General features: G+C 33.2%; 1 protein-coding gene across 1 annotated transcript; it reads left to right on the forward strand.

Annotated features, from left to right (window-relative positions):
- The first annotated feature begins 1 nt into the window (after position 1).
- On the forward strand, positions 2 to 14,541 carry LOC108904623 (putative fatty acyl-CoA reductase CG5065). The gene is made up of 7 exons (XM_018707256.2): positions 2 to 298; positions 594 to 678; positions 6,008 to 6,430; positions 10,574 to 10,766; positions 13,004 to 13,252; positions 13,470 to 13,733; positions 14,381 to 14,541. Exons 1-7 carry the CDS (start codon positions 98 to 100, stop codon positions 14,508 to 14,510), a joined length of 1,545 nt encoding a protein of 514 aa, XP_018562772.1. The 5' UTR covers positions 2 to 97; the 3' UTR covers positions 14,511 to 14,541.
- The last annotated feature ends 943 nt before the right edge of the window (positions 14,542 to 15,484 follow it).

Below are 15,484 nucleotides of genomic sequence, written 5' to 3' on the forward strand. Positions count from 1 at the left end.
GAATACATAAATCGACTCAGTCATTGCATGGCTGTGGTAATCGCGCTACGTATATATTCGTCTCCTATCGCCTGGCGTTCGTTTTTTTTTTTTAATAATGACTGGCACATTATCCACCATTCCCGAGTACTTCACGGGAAAAAGCGTGTTCGTGACGGGAGGCACGGGTTTCATAGGTAAGGTGCTGATAGAGAAGATCCTGAGGTCGTGCCCCGACGTTTCGAACGTCTACGTGCTCGTCAGACCCAAGAAGGGCAAGAGCGTCGAGGAGAGGATCAAGGAGATCACCGAGTTGCCGGTGGGTGTCTTTTGCCGTCGCTTTAAGGCGGAAATTCGAAAAAAAAATGTCTCGCAGTGTTGCCACCTTATTCTTAAATTGTACCTAATATACAGCGTGATTAGTTAAAGCTGCGGAGAGCGGCTACATCTCTTGACATTTTGGGTTAAAAAGTATTTAACAAATATTAATGAAAAAAGGTTATGATATGACTCGAATTCGCTATATTTGTTGATAGATTTTTTTTTCTCAAACACTAACGGCGTCCGAGTCTTACAATTAGCTGGTCCCGCTGTACAACCCTTTTTTTTTTCAGCTATTCGATCGCTTGAAGGATGCCTTTCCGGAAAACCTCAAGAAAATCGTACCCATTGTTGGAGATGTCACCGAACTCGATTTGGGTAAGTCCTAGAATAGGAACTCACCTTTGACACGAAATACGAAGTTCAAACTTATGAAATTAGATCGTTTCATTGGCTCGATGCGTCCAATTAGTGTATACATACATATTTGCATACAATTGCAAATCTATGGTCGGGAATTTTTTAAAAATTTGTTTTCGTGATGTTTTTGCTATTCACTCTCGCGATGACACTCGACTTGTTGAAGGTATTACGTTTGCTAATAATTTGCATCAGTGTGTTGGTAAATCAACTATTAAATCGAGCGTAGCTTATAGGCGAGCGGTTCACCTCTAAAAACATGCTTCTAAATGAAAGTAACCGACTAAATTTTTAAAACAAAAACCTACAGCATAAAACTTTTTTTATTTTATAAAGTGTATTTTTCTGATAATTTACATATTTTTTTTATATTTTTCGTGGTCAGTCAATAGGCCCATTCAGTTGAATTTTTTTTTTGCATATTCCAAAAGTTTACCCTTTCATTAGTTAGTATGCCAAAAATCAATTTTTTGTTTCAACGAGAAATGTGTGAAATAAATTAATGGAAACAGAGCGCGGAAAAACGTTGAGCAACCATTGCTGACGTCATAATACCGGTACGGGCGACTGGAAGAGAACTCCGCTAACAAAAATGACAGGGATTGGAAAATCTACTATCTACAGACTTTTAAAGGAAACAAAAAATGAACAAGATACTGTAAATCCCCCAAAATCATCTACGGGGAGGTCAAAAGTCGTTATAGATGATTTCTTCAAAAATGTCATTCGTAGAAAAGTACACTCATTTTATTTTAAAAAAGAAATACCAACGCTAAACAAAATTTTAAGTGAACTTTCAGAGGACAACGATTTGCCAAAAATCAGTAGAAGCAAATTATGGGCCGTCTTACGAGAGTTGAATTTTTGCTGGGAAAAGCAGAACAGGAAGTCAGTTCTTATCGATAAAGATGAAATTATTTGTTGGCGAAGATCCTACTTAAGATCAATTAGAAAATTCCGTGACGAAGGGAGGAATATTTATTATCTAGACGAAACTTGGGTCAACGAGGGATATACTGTAACAAAAGTATGGCAAGATAAAAATGTAAAAAGTTTTCGACAAGCATTTTTGGATGGACTTTCAACAGGGTTCAAGGCACCTTCAGGTAAAGGGCGAAGATTAATAGTGACACATATAGGTAGTGCCAGTGGTTTTGTAGATGGCGGTTTACTTTTATTTGAATCTAAAAATACAGGTGACTATCACGAAGACATGAACGCAGATGTTTTCGAAGAGTATTTTACACAGATGTTGGATCTTATTCCTCCGGGGTCTGTAATTGTCATGGATAATGCCAGTTACCATTCACGGCAGACCGAGCGGACGCCTACGACTGCTTGGAGGAAAGCCGATATAATTCAATGGTTATCCGGAAAAAACATTTCTTTTGAAACAAATATGGTGAAAAAGGAACTTTTGACACTTGTCAATCTTAATAAAGATCAGAAAAAATATGTTATCGATGAAATGGCAACAAATCGCCAAATAACGGTACTACGGTTACCACCTTATCACTGTGAACTTAACCCAATCGAATTAGTCTGGGCGCAGGTAAAAGGAGATGTAGCGCGAAATAATACGACGTTTAAATTAAGTGACGTGAAAATTTTGTTAAAAAATTCCTTGGAACGAGTAACTGCAGATAACTGGCAAAGATGTATACATCATGTACAAAAAGAAGAGGAGAAAATGTGGGAACTCGATAATTTAATTGACGTTACTGTGGAACCTATCGTTATCAATCTAGGAGACGAAGATAATTCATCAGAATATTCAGAGGATGAATTTTAATATACCTACTTTTTTATTTTCTTTATTGTACATTTATACAACACTACATTTACTCACCATAATTTGAATTTTCAAAATACATATATTTTTGTGTGGAATAAAAGTCTATTCATTAAATTTAAATAAATATTTTGATAATAATATTGAATAATTTTATTTGAATTACTAAAAACCCTCTTAACCCGGTTATGATGCTTAAAGTAGCCTCATGTTTTGAAATGCTGTTTTTATATTGTTTACTTATAAGAGAAATGGACCGAGAAATTGAAGCGGCATAGACAAAGACGGATTGTCGGGGATTAAATTTTAGCTACCTGCTACAATTTAGTACAGTCCGATCGCACAAAGTTTTGTTAAAAGTACACCTCATTCTATACCGATAATACATAATATAAAAATATTGAATATAAGCACCAGTACTACATTTATTTACGATTTGCATACATAATAAGCCTTTATTACTCTCTTTCATTGCTAAACAGACTATAGTCAAAGTACTACTGGCACATACCGACGCCGGTATCGTGACGTCATTACCTGTTCTCCCGCAGTGTTGACATTTTTAAGGGTCTTACAAATTCAGAATTAAATATATCACTTATTATTAATACTATTAACCTAATTTTTGAAAGATATAATTAGGTGGTTAAATACTATCAGAAAATTAAAGAAAAAGTTTAAAATTATATATCACTGAATGGGCCTATTGTTATAAACAAAAAAGTTGTAAAAAAAATTACTCGCCGAAATAGTGGTATATTGTAAAATGGACCAAAATAAACACTCTTTGTTCTTTGACAAAAATTTGAATAATGCTTCGTTTCCGAGATATTTACAATTTAATGTGAAAAAAGTGACGAAATCGACAAACTTTTGGAATTTTTTCCTCAAAAACTGCTGAACAGAGTTTAATTCTAAAAAAAGCATAAGAATCGGCAGATCTTCTACTTTAACATATATTTTTTTGGTATAGTTCAATTATTTTATTCGAGGTCTAAAGCGAATAAAAAGAAACAGTCTACAAATAGTGAAATTGTAACTCTAGATCCATTGAGACACATGGATGGAAAATCGAAAATGATTGTTTGGATTTTAATTATTTTGAAGGAGGAACTGCGTTAAATATGCTTCAAAAATATTTTTATAATTTAAAATAACTTTTTTATTTTTCGAGACCGCTTGGTCAATTATTATTATTATTAGGTTAATTTTTCGATTTAGCTTATTTAGTTTAGTTTCGGTATATCGTCAAGTCAATTTTAGCCATTTATAAAACCAAAAATCGAATATTTAAATTTTACTAATTACTTGCAAAAACCTCACTACGGCTACAAAACCAAACAATGATCTTTTGAACATTTGTACTGTTAACATATATCGATTTAAAAAATCATAATAATGTTTATTGTAAACATAATCTAATCCAAGATATTGTAAAAAGAAAATTTAAATTTGAAGTGTTATCATAATTTTCTTTAAAAGACTTTTTTTTTCTCGCTTTAGACCTTCAATAAAATGATTGACTCATACCAAAAAAATATATCTTAAAGTAGAAAATCTGCCAATTATTATGCTTTTTTAGAATTAAAATCTGTTCAGTAGTTTTTGAGAAAAAAATTCCGAAAGTTTGTCGATTTCCTCACTTTTTTCACATTAAATTATTTTTGTCCATTTTACAATGTTTTCAATGCCATTAGGCGAGTAATTTTTTTTTTTACAACTTTTTTGTTTGTAGTATTTAACTGACCACGCCGAAAAATATAAAAAAATATGTAAATTATCAGAAAAATACACTTTATAAAATAAAAGTTTCATGCTGTAGGTTTTTGTTTTAAACATTTAGAAGGTTCATGCCTTTTTTTAGGGGTGAACCGCTCGCCTATTATGAATACATTTTTCTGCCAAAACACTCGAAATTGTTCACTGGGTTCAAGGGTTGCTGCGAATCTGTCATAGATAAAGCAAATCCGATGAACGAGTCCAGAGTTCTTTTTCGGCAAAATAACAATGGTGCAAATCGCATCTCTTTATCTGTTACCGCTTTAGAGCTAAACCGACTGGTTTCCCTTTCAATATATCTTAAAACGGTTTGATTCTACATACACATTTTTGAAATACATTCGATGGCATAAAAATTAATGTGATTATATTTTTAGTTTTTGCGATATGACCTCAAATTGTGTTTTTTTATATGGAAGATCCTGTATTTTATTTAAAAAAAAAACGGAAAGATGGCTAAAACTGCATTCGAAAAATATATAAGTACTTTATTATTATTTTTTTACACAAAAAATTTTTGTGTAGATTTGCGTAAAATATAAAATTTTCAAAATATCAACAATATTTCGGTTTTTTTTTTATTGAGAAGGCTTTGAAAACGAACAAGTTTGACGTTTAACATTATTGGAAGCGTGTTAACACTAATCAAAAATGATTCTTAACTCAAATGAAGTCAAATACAATTTAGTGAAATGTTTTAATCTATGAAATGAAACGTCAAATTAATTTATAGTAATTGTCAAAAGTATTCTTCCTTCTAATCCAATCAATAGGTAGAGTAGAAGAGCTTATAAAAAATACCACCCGGAAACAAAAAATATCGTGATATAGGAAAAAAATTCTAAGAAAGGTAGTGTTTCCTTCCTGTGACGCATAAACAACGAAGTTGACCTAAAAAATTCATAAAAGTCAAAAAACGGGTTTATTCATTTGAAGTGTCCAAAGATGACCAAAAATACGTTTTTTTTAATTCGAGTAAATATGCCAGCAATTAATTCCTGTAATAGACATTATCGAGAATTGAAAATCGAAAAAGATATTCAAGAAAAACGCGGCAAAAAAATTTTTACTTTTTTCAAAGTCATTTTTGGACACTTGAAATGAATAAAATCGTTATCACTCTTTTTTACCATGAAGGTACAACTCTTAAGGAAAAAAATGAGCCCTGATTGGTTTCTCTACGACTATTCGTCGAGCAAGAAGAGCCGATTTTCGAGATGACCTTTGACTCGAAAAATCGATATAACTCGAAAAATTTTTAATATTTTTTAATTTTAAAAATGGCTATGGCTACTTTTTTTGTTTGCTAAGGGCTACATTTACAGCAAGTAACAAGTTTCAAAACCGTAATTTGCAAGAGATACAGCAGAAACAAAAAAAGTCGAATTTTGATGGTTTTTTCGATATATCTCGAAAAGTAATATGGCGATCAATATATTTAAAAGTATGAATCGATAGGTTTTTTTGATAGCTACAACTTTCTCATTTAACTTTTTTCGATTGGAGTTCAAGTTTTTTTTTATAAGTGAAAAACCGTTTTTTTTTTTACTTTTATTAATTTTTTAGGTTAACTTTTTTCATAGAATTTTTTTCCTATATCACGATATTTTTTGTTTCCGGGTGGTATTTTTGGTAAATTTAACATTAGGTCGTGACAGATTGATTGGACTATTCGTCACATTTCGTCTACCCATAATAAAAAATAACCATTCCCAGGCATCAGCCCCGAAGACAGATCCACCCTGATCAACGAGGTGAGCTTCGTCTACCACATAGCGGCCTCCGTTCGCTTCGACGACTCCCTTAGGGACGCCGTCATCATGAACGCGAGGGGCACCAGAGAGGTGGTCCTCCTGGCCAAGCAGATGCGTCGCCTCGAGGTCCTGGTACACTTCTCCACCACCTACTGTCACACCGACAAGAGGGTGGTCGAGGAGAAGATCTACCCTCCCACCGTGGACTGGAGGACCGCCATCGAGCTGGCGGAGAAGGCGGACCCCCACGTCCTGGACGTCTTCACCGCCAAGTACACCGAGCCCTTCCCCAACACGTACACCTTCACCAAGGGCCTGGCCGAGCACGTGGTGAACGACCTATGCGACGGGGTGGTGCCCGCCGTTATCATCAGGCCGTCGATAGGTTAGTTTGAATTTTGATTTTGTAATTAAATTGTGGCTAAAGTTAATCTTCTACAAATGTGTCTGTTTTGACGTCTTGGGATAAATTAGTCGCAAAAATTAAAGGATAAAAAAATCACAAATTTTTAGATTATTTTCAATAAAAAAAAGCAAATTGTAATTTGAAGTTTCTAGTTTCGTGATCTGAGGATCAAAATTGTTTAACTTTGGCCAAATTTAAAAATTTGTAAGAAATCTACTGGAAAATAATTTTTCAAAAAATCCACAGGCTTCAATTAATTTTTTTGGCAATGCTGCCAGCTATTTCGGCATTACTATTTTTGTCTTTTCCGTCTTCCTTAATAGTTAAGTCGGTATTTGTTTTAAAAGTAGGTTATGTGTATGTTTCATATAGTAATAGACCAGTAAGCCTTCAAAAATGGTAAAAAGAAAAAAAAAATATAGTAGGATGAAACCCATTGGAAAAGGAAGAGAATATAACAGAAATGAAAAGAAAAATAATTTACGGACCATCTGAGGTCGGGAAGGGGAAGGGGGTGAGTTTTTAAGGGTAAAAAACGGTTTATCTTGATTTCCGGAAAAACTACAAGTCTTGTGGAAAAAAGTTAAATAGCAAAGTTGTAGGTAATAAAAAGATCTACAACTTTTGTATTTACACTTTTTTCACATAACCTCAAAATTTATGTGAAAAATTCAAATAACCAAGTTTTTGGTTTTTTATTTTTATCTTTTACAAACAAATTTTTTTTTCACGAAATTTGGTGAAAACTTACCTATTTATGTCCCAAACACGCTGTAATTTTTTTGATTTGAAATATTTATTTTTTCACCTTATTTTTACTTAATATCGAAAAAGCACCCTAATTTTCAATCGAAAATTCTCACGTCAAAATATCTGCTTTTTTAAAAACGTCGGTGGGCTTTTTCTTCGTTGAAATCTCTACTTTCTGATGGTGTAAAAAAATATATACATTACTATGGTAAGTTTTCTCAGGAAATGCAAAGAAACGAACTAGAATCCGAAAATTTTTTTCTAATCATTATGTACAATTTTGAGCTATTTATTAAAATTTACACTTTAATTACTCGAAAAACGTAAGATTCCATGTTACATTGATAAACAAAAAAATTACAAGTCGAAATATACTATTATAATTAACAACCAAATAAGTTAATAAAGTTAATATTTAATAAGACATCTACAATATTTTGAGAAAGTTGTAGAATCTTCTTTCGTTTCTTTGCATTTCCTGAGAAAACTTACCATAGTAATGTATATTTTTTTTTACACCATCAGAAAGTAGAGATTTCAACGAAGAAAAAGCCCACCGACGTTTTTAAAAAAGCAGATATTTTGACGTGAGAATTTTCGATTGAAAATTAGGGTGCTTTTTCGATATTAAGTAAAAATAAGGTGAAAAAATAAATATTTCAAATCAAAAAAATTACAGCATGTTTGGGACATACAACATTTTGTAAGAGGCAAAAAATCTTCTAAAATAGTGCTTGTTTTTAAAAATATAATTCTTGTCATTGGTGGACACACAAAAAAGTTACGGGATAGCCAGTGGTGCACAGACACTAGAAAGAGAACATCCTGTATATGTATTATCACCAAATTCTATATTTACATTACCCGTATATAAAAAAATATGTATACCAAATTTGAAGTTTCTAAGAAAAATAGTTTTCAAATTATTTGAAAAAAACTAGGTTATCTGTTCTATATTATTATTTATCTCAGTAGGCGTGCACTTTTGTATATTATAGGTAAGTTAGGCTAAATACTCTTACTTTCATCAAAGGAACCTGTGGCCAAGCGTTGTCCATCCTTTTCAGGGACACCCTGTATAACTCGGAGAATGTTGACTTTAAAGAAAATAGTCAAAGGAAAAAAAGTTTCGTTTTGAGATTCTCTTCAAAATAAAAGTGGCACGAATTTTTATGTGCATTATTATTGCTGCGATATAGTATAGACCGAAAGAAAATTCGTGAAAAAAGATCGTTTTTTCATGAATTTATTTCGGACCTTGACTTTAAAGCAGCCATATTGAAAGTATGGTTCTGAGTACTTCATGATATGGTAGTATTGCAGAAAATATTTCATCGAAATCGGCCGGGTAGATTTCGCATAATTGAATTGTAAACAAAGAGAATACACAATTATACTTATTTTTCAATTCTCTCTCACGGTAAAACCAATGATTATTTTGAGCTCCCAATTTTTATACATACCCTTTGGAGTCTCAACCATCAATCCCCATTTAAAATTAGAATTTTTTTATTAACAATTAGAATTTTTTTATAATTTCTTCGATGAAATACTTATAAACATTTAGAGCTGGAGCTACCGTATATGCGTATTCCTCAAATGTAATTATAGGATCAAATAGAGGAAGAATTGACGAACAAAATCCATCTTGTGGATACGATGAATCGTCATCGAAATATGAAAGCTCAAAGTTGAAATGAGTTTACGGCAATACAACGTACTGTACAATAACAATTAAAAGCGATTTTGATTGTTTGAAGCAAAGACTATAAACTATAAATATTCAAATTTGTTTAAATCGGAAATATATTTTAACTGTTCTTAACTTCAATCGACTTTTTCTCAGCTTCTATAACAGATAAAAAGATGATTTTTTTTTTAATCGATAGAGGAAAGCAAGATCTATAATTTTACATTGTCGATTCAAAAAATCTTTCAATTTAAATTTATATGCAAAATAAAGAACAATAATGTAGATAATATACGGTATAATGTATAGAAAATACAGCTACGAAAACTTTTATTAACATTTCACAAAAATGAAAATAGACTGGTCAAAATAAAAGGAAATTTACTAGTGATGGAAAGTAGAACAATATAATAGCATTTTCTCGATTAAATAAAATCTTTTGTTAATGCCCAGTTATAATTTAATCATACAGTGCATATCAAAAATTTCATACAAATAAAAAAAAATATGGATACATTGGTGTGTTGCCGCTTATTATTTTATTCTAAACATTCTACTAATTACTTGAAGTAATATGTCATTATTAATAGTATGATAAGTGGCTTCCTAGCTAGCATCATATTTAAACCAGAGATTAGGGATAGGAAATATCGGAAGCGTTCCAACTCCTTCTAAAGTGGCGCCACTCTGTAGTTTCAGTTGTATTCGCATTTATCTACATTCTGTCGATAAAAATGAAAAGATGGTATTCTTCAGAAAATGGCTGTCAGCAGTCGCCGTTGGTTTTTATAGTCCTTCCTCATTTTCCCTTACCTTTTCTATTATTTAACAATGTGAAATTAAAAGTAAAACATATTATTATATACAGGGTGTCCCAAGAATACCCGAATAACTTTCACAATTGAGTCCTATCAAAAAAAAGTCGAATAAAAATTGTATAAGAATTGTAAGAAACCAACCAATAAATTATCAAACACAAGTAGTCTAACTCGAACAATAATAAATAAATAATGATAAATGAAATACACAAAAATTAGTAAATAATTTGTTTAATCGCCTAATTTTTACGGCGTATGATATACTTGAAATCTTGTGGTTAAACTTCGAATGGCGTTTTAAATTTCTGGTTCTAAGTTTCTCACTCTCTGAGTTTGTTCCTCTCCTGTTTCTGTTGTTCCTGTCCAACAATAGATAGGTCTTTCAAAGCTTTCATAACCTTCTTATTCAGTACTTGAAACAGCATCGTTTTCTCCTGACAAAAAGTAGGCTCTAACCATTATCAATTCTTCCTTCGTTCCTACACATGATTTTTCATGTCACACAAAAACTTGAAAGCGAAAACACAAAAGTACACTTTACCGTCACTAAACACTGAAATAATTGACTTTATAGGGTTATACATTTATACTACACAAAGACACTTCACAAACTAAAATAAAAATACCTCGTCATATTATACCAGGTGTTACGATAACTGGTATTAGCTACTTTTCAGAGGCGACAGTTTATCCCCCGTTGCGCTTCGTAAGCCTTCCGAACAGGATCGGATTCTGCTTAAATTTGAACTGTTCACGGTTTAATTTTGTCCCCGTTTTGTTTACTGTGGATTAATTTAATATTTAATAATATTTCATATCAATTAACATTTGTATTTACTTTTTTATTATCTCGTCTTTTAAAAGTGATCAGCACCATGCTGGACCCGGTGCCGGGGTGGATCGACAACTTCAACGGCCCCGTGGGCATCCTGGTGGCCTCGGGGAAGGGCATCATGAGATCCGTATACGCGAACCCCCAGATCACTTCCGATTACGTCCCTTGCGACATCCTCGTCAAGGGCACCATCCTCGCGACCTGGAAGAGGGGTCTGGAAAGGTAGGCCTACACTTCTTGGTTTATTGATTTTTTGCTACACCCTGTATATACGTATCCCCGTTAAAAAAAATTAAATGAAGATTATCGTCGTGTGATGGAGGATAACAGTAATGGTGTGAAATGCCGCTAACTAACGTAAATGTCATTGTATAGCAGTATTTCACCGGCTAATTTTTTTTAAAGATTCCAAGTACGGAATACGTTAACCCTTGGTGACTCTGTCTGCTTCCGGTTTCGATTCGGAATTATCGAATTTTTTTTTTCAACGTTTTTGATGAGGAATAAGCATTTTTATGTGGAAAATGTAAATATGCATTGTTCCTGGACTGTTTTAGAATATAATCTGCATTTATTTTAATAACTACTTACCATTTTACGAAATATTACGCCGACTTTGGAGGCACTTGTTGTTATTGATCACGCTTTCGACTTGGCAACGTAGAATGTGTATTATACAGGGTGTAATGAAAAATCTTTTATGCTACTATCCTAATAAGTAGTAGCGTTGGAAGGATAAATATTTTTTATTTGCCAAATTTCGAATTCTATCACGAAAGGTCGAGTTTGAACAGGAAATATCGAGTTTGAACTCATATTTTCGAATTAGAACTCGAAATTTGGTAAGAAAAAAAAAACAATAAATAAATTGTAGAAAAAATTAGTTTTAACCTTAAATGATGTGCCATATGTATTTTTTTTTGGTTACTAAATTTGGGATACAAAAGTACTCACATTCGAAATTGCGAGTTTAAATTCAAAGCTGTGAGTTAAAATTTCGAGTTATTTGTTTAGTTATTATGTTATTTCGAATTTGAACGCGAAGTTTCGATTATAATCTCTAAATTTTAATGAATTCGAAATTTCAAGTTCAAACGTAAAATTTCTAGTTCAACTCGAGATTTCCAATTTCAATTAAAAATTTCTTTTTCGAATGCGAAATATCAAAGTTCGAGTTGTAAATTGAAATGCGAGTTATTTTTTTACTTGTTTGCCAAGCCTGAAGTTTAAAATCTTAACGCGAAATTTCGAATTAGAACTCGAAATTTCGTGTTCGAACAAAATTTCGAATACAATCTCGCAATTTCGAATTTGAACTTGGAATTTTTTACTGGAGTTCAAAATTTTCAATTTCAATTCGAAATTTATTTTCTTGTTTATCAAGCTTGAAATTTCGACCTTGAACGCAAAATTTCGAATATGAAAGTAACTTCGAATGTGAATTTTTTTTTGTTTTTCAAGCTTGTAGTTTCTAATTTGCAAGTTCAAACTCGAGACTTCAAATTGAACTCAAAATTTTTTGTTTTTCGAGTTTTTTTCTGGTTTACTCGGTTTAAAATTTCGAATTTGAACGCTACTCAAAATTTTGTATTCAAACAAGAAAATCGAGTGTGTATTCGAAATTTTGAATACGTACTCGACTTCGAATTTTGAACTCATAATTTCATATTTGAGTACAAAATTTTAAGTTTAAATACTAGGTTTCGTTTTATTTGTCTTTTTGTTTACCAAACTTAAAATTTCGAATTAAACTCGGAACTTCGAATATGAACTCGACTTCGAATGTGAACTCAAAATTCGAGATATAATTTCTCTCATGGTATTATTTTAACTTGAAATTTCGATTTTGAAAGCGAAAGAAGATTACGAAATCGAAATTTTGCACTCGAAAATAAAATTTTGAGTTCAAACTTGATATTTCGAATTCGAACTCAAAATTTCGAGTTTGAACTTAAAATTTCGAATTAGAACGTACAACTTCGACTCAACTTGTTTACCAAGCTTGAAATTTCGAATATGAAATCGAAATATCGAATATAATCTCGACCTCGAATTCGAACTGAAAATTTCGAGTTTGAACTTAAAAATTCCGAATTAGAAAAAAAAATTAAAAATTTCGAATATTAACTCGAAATATCGAATATAATCTCGATTTCGAATTCGAACTCATTGTTATCGAAGAATTTCATTGAAATACGAAATTTTGAGTTTGAATGGGAATTTCGAATTTGACCTTAAAATTTCGAAATAGAACTTGAAATTTCGAGTTCAAATTTGAAAATTCGATTGCGAAATTTCGAATTTGAAATTTTGAGTTTAAACAATCTCTTTTAAATTTCTTTTCAATTTTAATTAATTATTATTTGTAATTGTGTCCTAAAACTGAAATGACTGTACCTAATTTCGACGGTGGATTTTTTTTGGAGTAATCGACATGTGCGATGTAATTTTGTTATTAGTCCCGACGAGAAGTACAAGTTGAAGGTGTACAACGGCAGCACCAACAAGATAAGGCCCGTCACCATAGGCGAGATCGTCTTCATGGGCAAGAAACTGTGCTGGGAGACCCCGCTCAACGACGTGGTGTGGTACCCCAACGGCTCGATCACCAACTGCTGGTACTACAACTATTTGCGCGTCCTCTTCTACCAGCTGCTGCCGGCTCTGTTCCTGGACTGCCTGCTGGTGCTGCTGAAGAAGAAACCCATGTAAGTACCCGCCGGGGTTGGTACCATAACGTCATAGTCAGGTCCGCCAGTTAATCGTACATTCCAGTGTCGTAACGCATTTGGTTTTCGCGCAATGTTATGAAAAAATATATACGAGGAACATGATTTTAAGATAACAACGACAGTCAGTGGTACCAACCTTAGTACCTGTTGGTCGTTTCGTGGCTATGGCGACTATAAAAAAAAACGTGTACAGGCTGATCAAGATCCATAGGAAGATCTTCATAGCCAACAACGCGGTGCAGTATTTCCTGAGGGACGAGTGGACGTTCGACAACAAGCAGACCGTGGCCCTGGAGGGGTCGCTGCTTCCGGAGGACGTGGAGGCGTTTTCGTACCAGACGGACCACCCCCTGAGCGAGCCCTACGCTTTCTTCACGATGGGGCTGATGGGCGCCAGGAGGTACCTGCTGAAGGAGCCCGACGAGACGTTGGCCCAGGCCAAGGTGCACTCCCGAAGGTTAGTGATTTATCGTTGGTGATTTTATTTGTTTGTATTACGATTTGTTATAAATAATAAGCGGTTCGAATTCGAAGAAAATCGCTTAATTTACATATTATTTTTAAATTCATGTTCAGAACGTATGGATGTGCAAAAAAAATTTCCTTCAGCCGTCTCTCCCTCAAAATAATTGAAACGCAGCACGGGAATACGCTCGGAAGATATGTTGTGACGTCATACCACTCGTTAGCGGCTAGCCCACGAGGCTGGGTCCAACGTACGTCATATATCTTTAAATATCTTGAGACAATAGCGCATAATGCTGTCGAGTCGAGCCGGTCGAGTGGTGTGACGTCACAAATGCTCTGCGAACGTTTCTAATATCACGATTTTTTCACAATATATTTAGGTGGGTGAAAAAAAAGAAAAGTTATGGCTAAATTTAATTTAAAACAAACTTTGAGGCAGTACAACTTCTTTAATTTTTGACAAGGCCTTGTGGGAAGTTGTGCCATTATTTTCATGAGCAGAAACCACTTAAATTTTCTGATCATAGCTTCGCGACTTCTAACTGGCTAACTCGTGGTGGCAGTGGTGGTAGTGGTGGTGGCATTGGGGGTGGCGAAGTTTTTCTTTCTTCATGTCAGATACGTGTTTTTTTTTAGGATGTGGTTGATTGCCCAGACATTCAACGCGATGTGGTACATCACCGCATTCTTTTTACTTCGCAAACTGGTCTACTCGTTGAACATCCTGTCCAGGATCAACGACGCGTACCTTTATTTTAACTCCTAGTATATCGCACTTACATATTTTTTTTATCTTAGGTAGTTAATCCATTTTTTTTAATGATGATTGTGTTTACTTTAGTCTTATAAAACAAATTTCTTTAATAAAAGATAGGTTTTATTTCATTCACCAATACCTCTTAACATATTTAAATATTATTATCCTCTTCTCCAAATAAGCCTTATGTTACGCCACTGGTGAGCGTGTTGATAAACGTCGGGCTCTTGTAGCGACGGTTGCCAAATGTAGGGATAAAATAACAAGTAGTTTGGAAGAGGACGGCAGCATTCGTCGTTCTCCTCGGGGGTTCTACGAGTAATTATTAATTTTCCCTTTATTAGATCCATGGGCGTGCGCGAGAAGCGTTACCGAGTTTGGATTTTATTCGTTATTGCCTGTTAAGAAGTCTCTTAGCTGTATTTTTCTTACTTCATGCTCATAAAATTATCAATTATTTAGCAGAAGACATTATATGTACATATCTTGTACAGGGTGATAATCAGCTAATAAAAAAACAAATGAAAGTCAAAAATCTTTTTAGATTGTCCCTAAGTTAGAAAGATTGAAAATCCTAAGCCTGCTGCGTTTTTTTTAAACACCAAGTTTAAAAAAATTGTAAGTATGTATTCGCAATTTTTTTTTTAATCGATGCAAATTCGAAAATGTAACAATCTTGGTATTTTCCTTTATTTCAATTATTAATTTATTTTTTACTCATTTCATTTTTTGGGACATATTTTAGGATATCAAGAAAAATATTATTGAACGTTGGTTTTCGGAAATATAAAAAAAAATTCATGTGAAGAAGAGCGAGATATTTTTTAACCTTCTAATCGATATTTCGAGTACGTTCCTCAAATTTCTCGTTCAGACTTAAATTTCGAGTTCAAACTCGGGATTCAAGTCGAAATTTCGAATTTGAAATCAAAATTTCGAATACAAACTCGAGATTTCGAATTCGTACTCAAAATTTCTTACTG

This window comes from Anoplophora glabripennis, unplaced genomic scaffold (assembly GCF_000390285.2).
Source record: "Anoplophora glabripennis isolate ALB-LARVAE unplaced genomic scaffold, Agla_2.0 scaffold294, whole genome shotgun sequence".
In the NCBI taxonomy this organism is placed as follows: Eukaryota; Metazoa; Arthropoda; class Insecta; order Coleoptera; family Cerambycidae; genus Anoplophora; species Anoplophora glabripennis.

Bases quoted from the DNA above. Each gene is read 5' to 3' on its own strand.
- LOC108904623 (XM_018707256.2), top strand. From the start codon at position 98: ATGACTGGCACATTATCCACCATTCCCGAGTACTTCACGGGAAAAAGC. The intron at 679-6,007 runs GTAAGTCCTAGA...AACCATTCCCAG, and splicing joins TGTCACCGAACTCGATTTGG to GCATCAGCCCCGAAGACAGA. The intron at 13,734-14,380 runs GTTAGTGATTTA...GTTTTTTTTTAG, and splicing joins GCCAAGGTGCACTCCCGAAG to GATGTGGTTGATTGCCCAGA.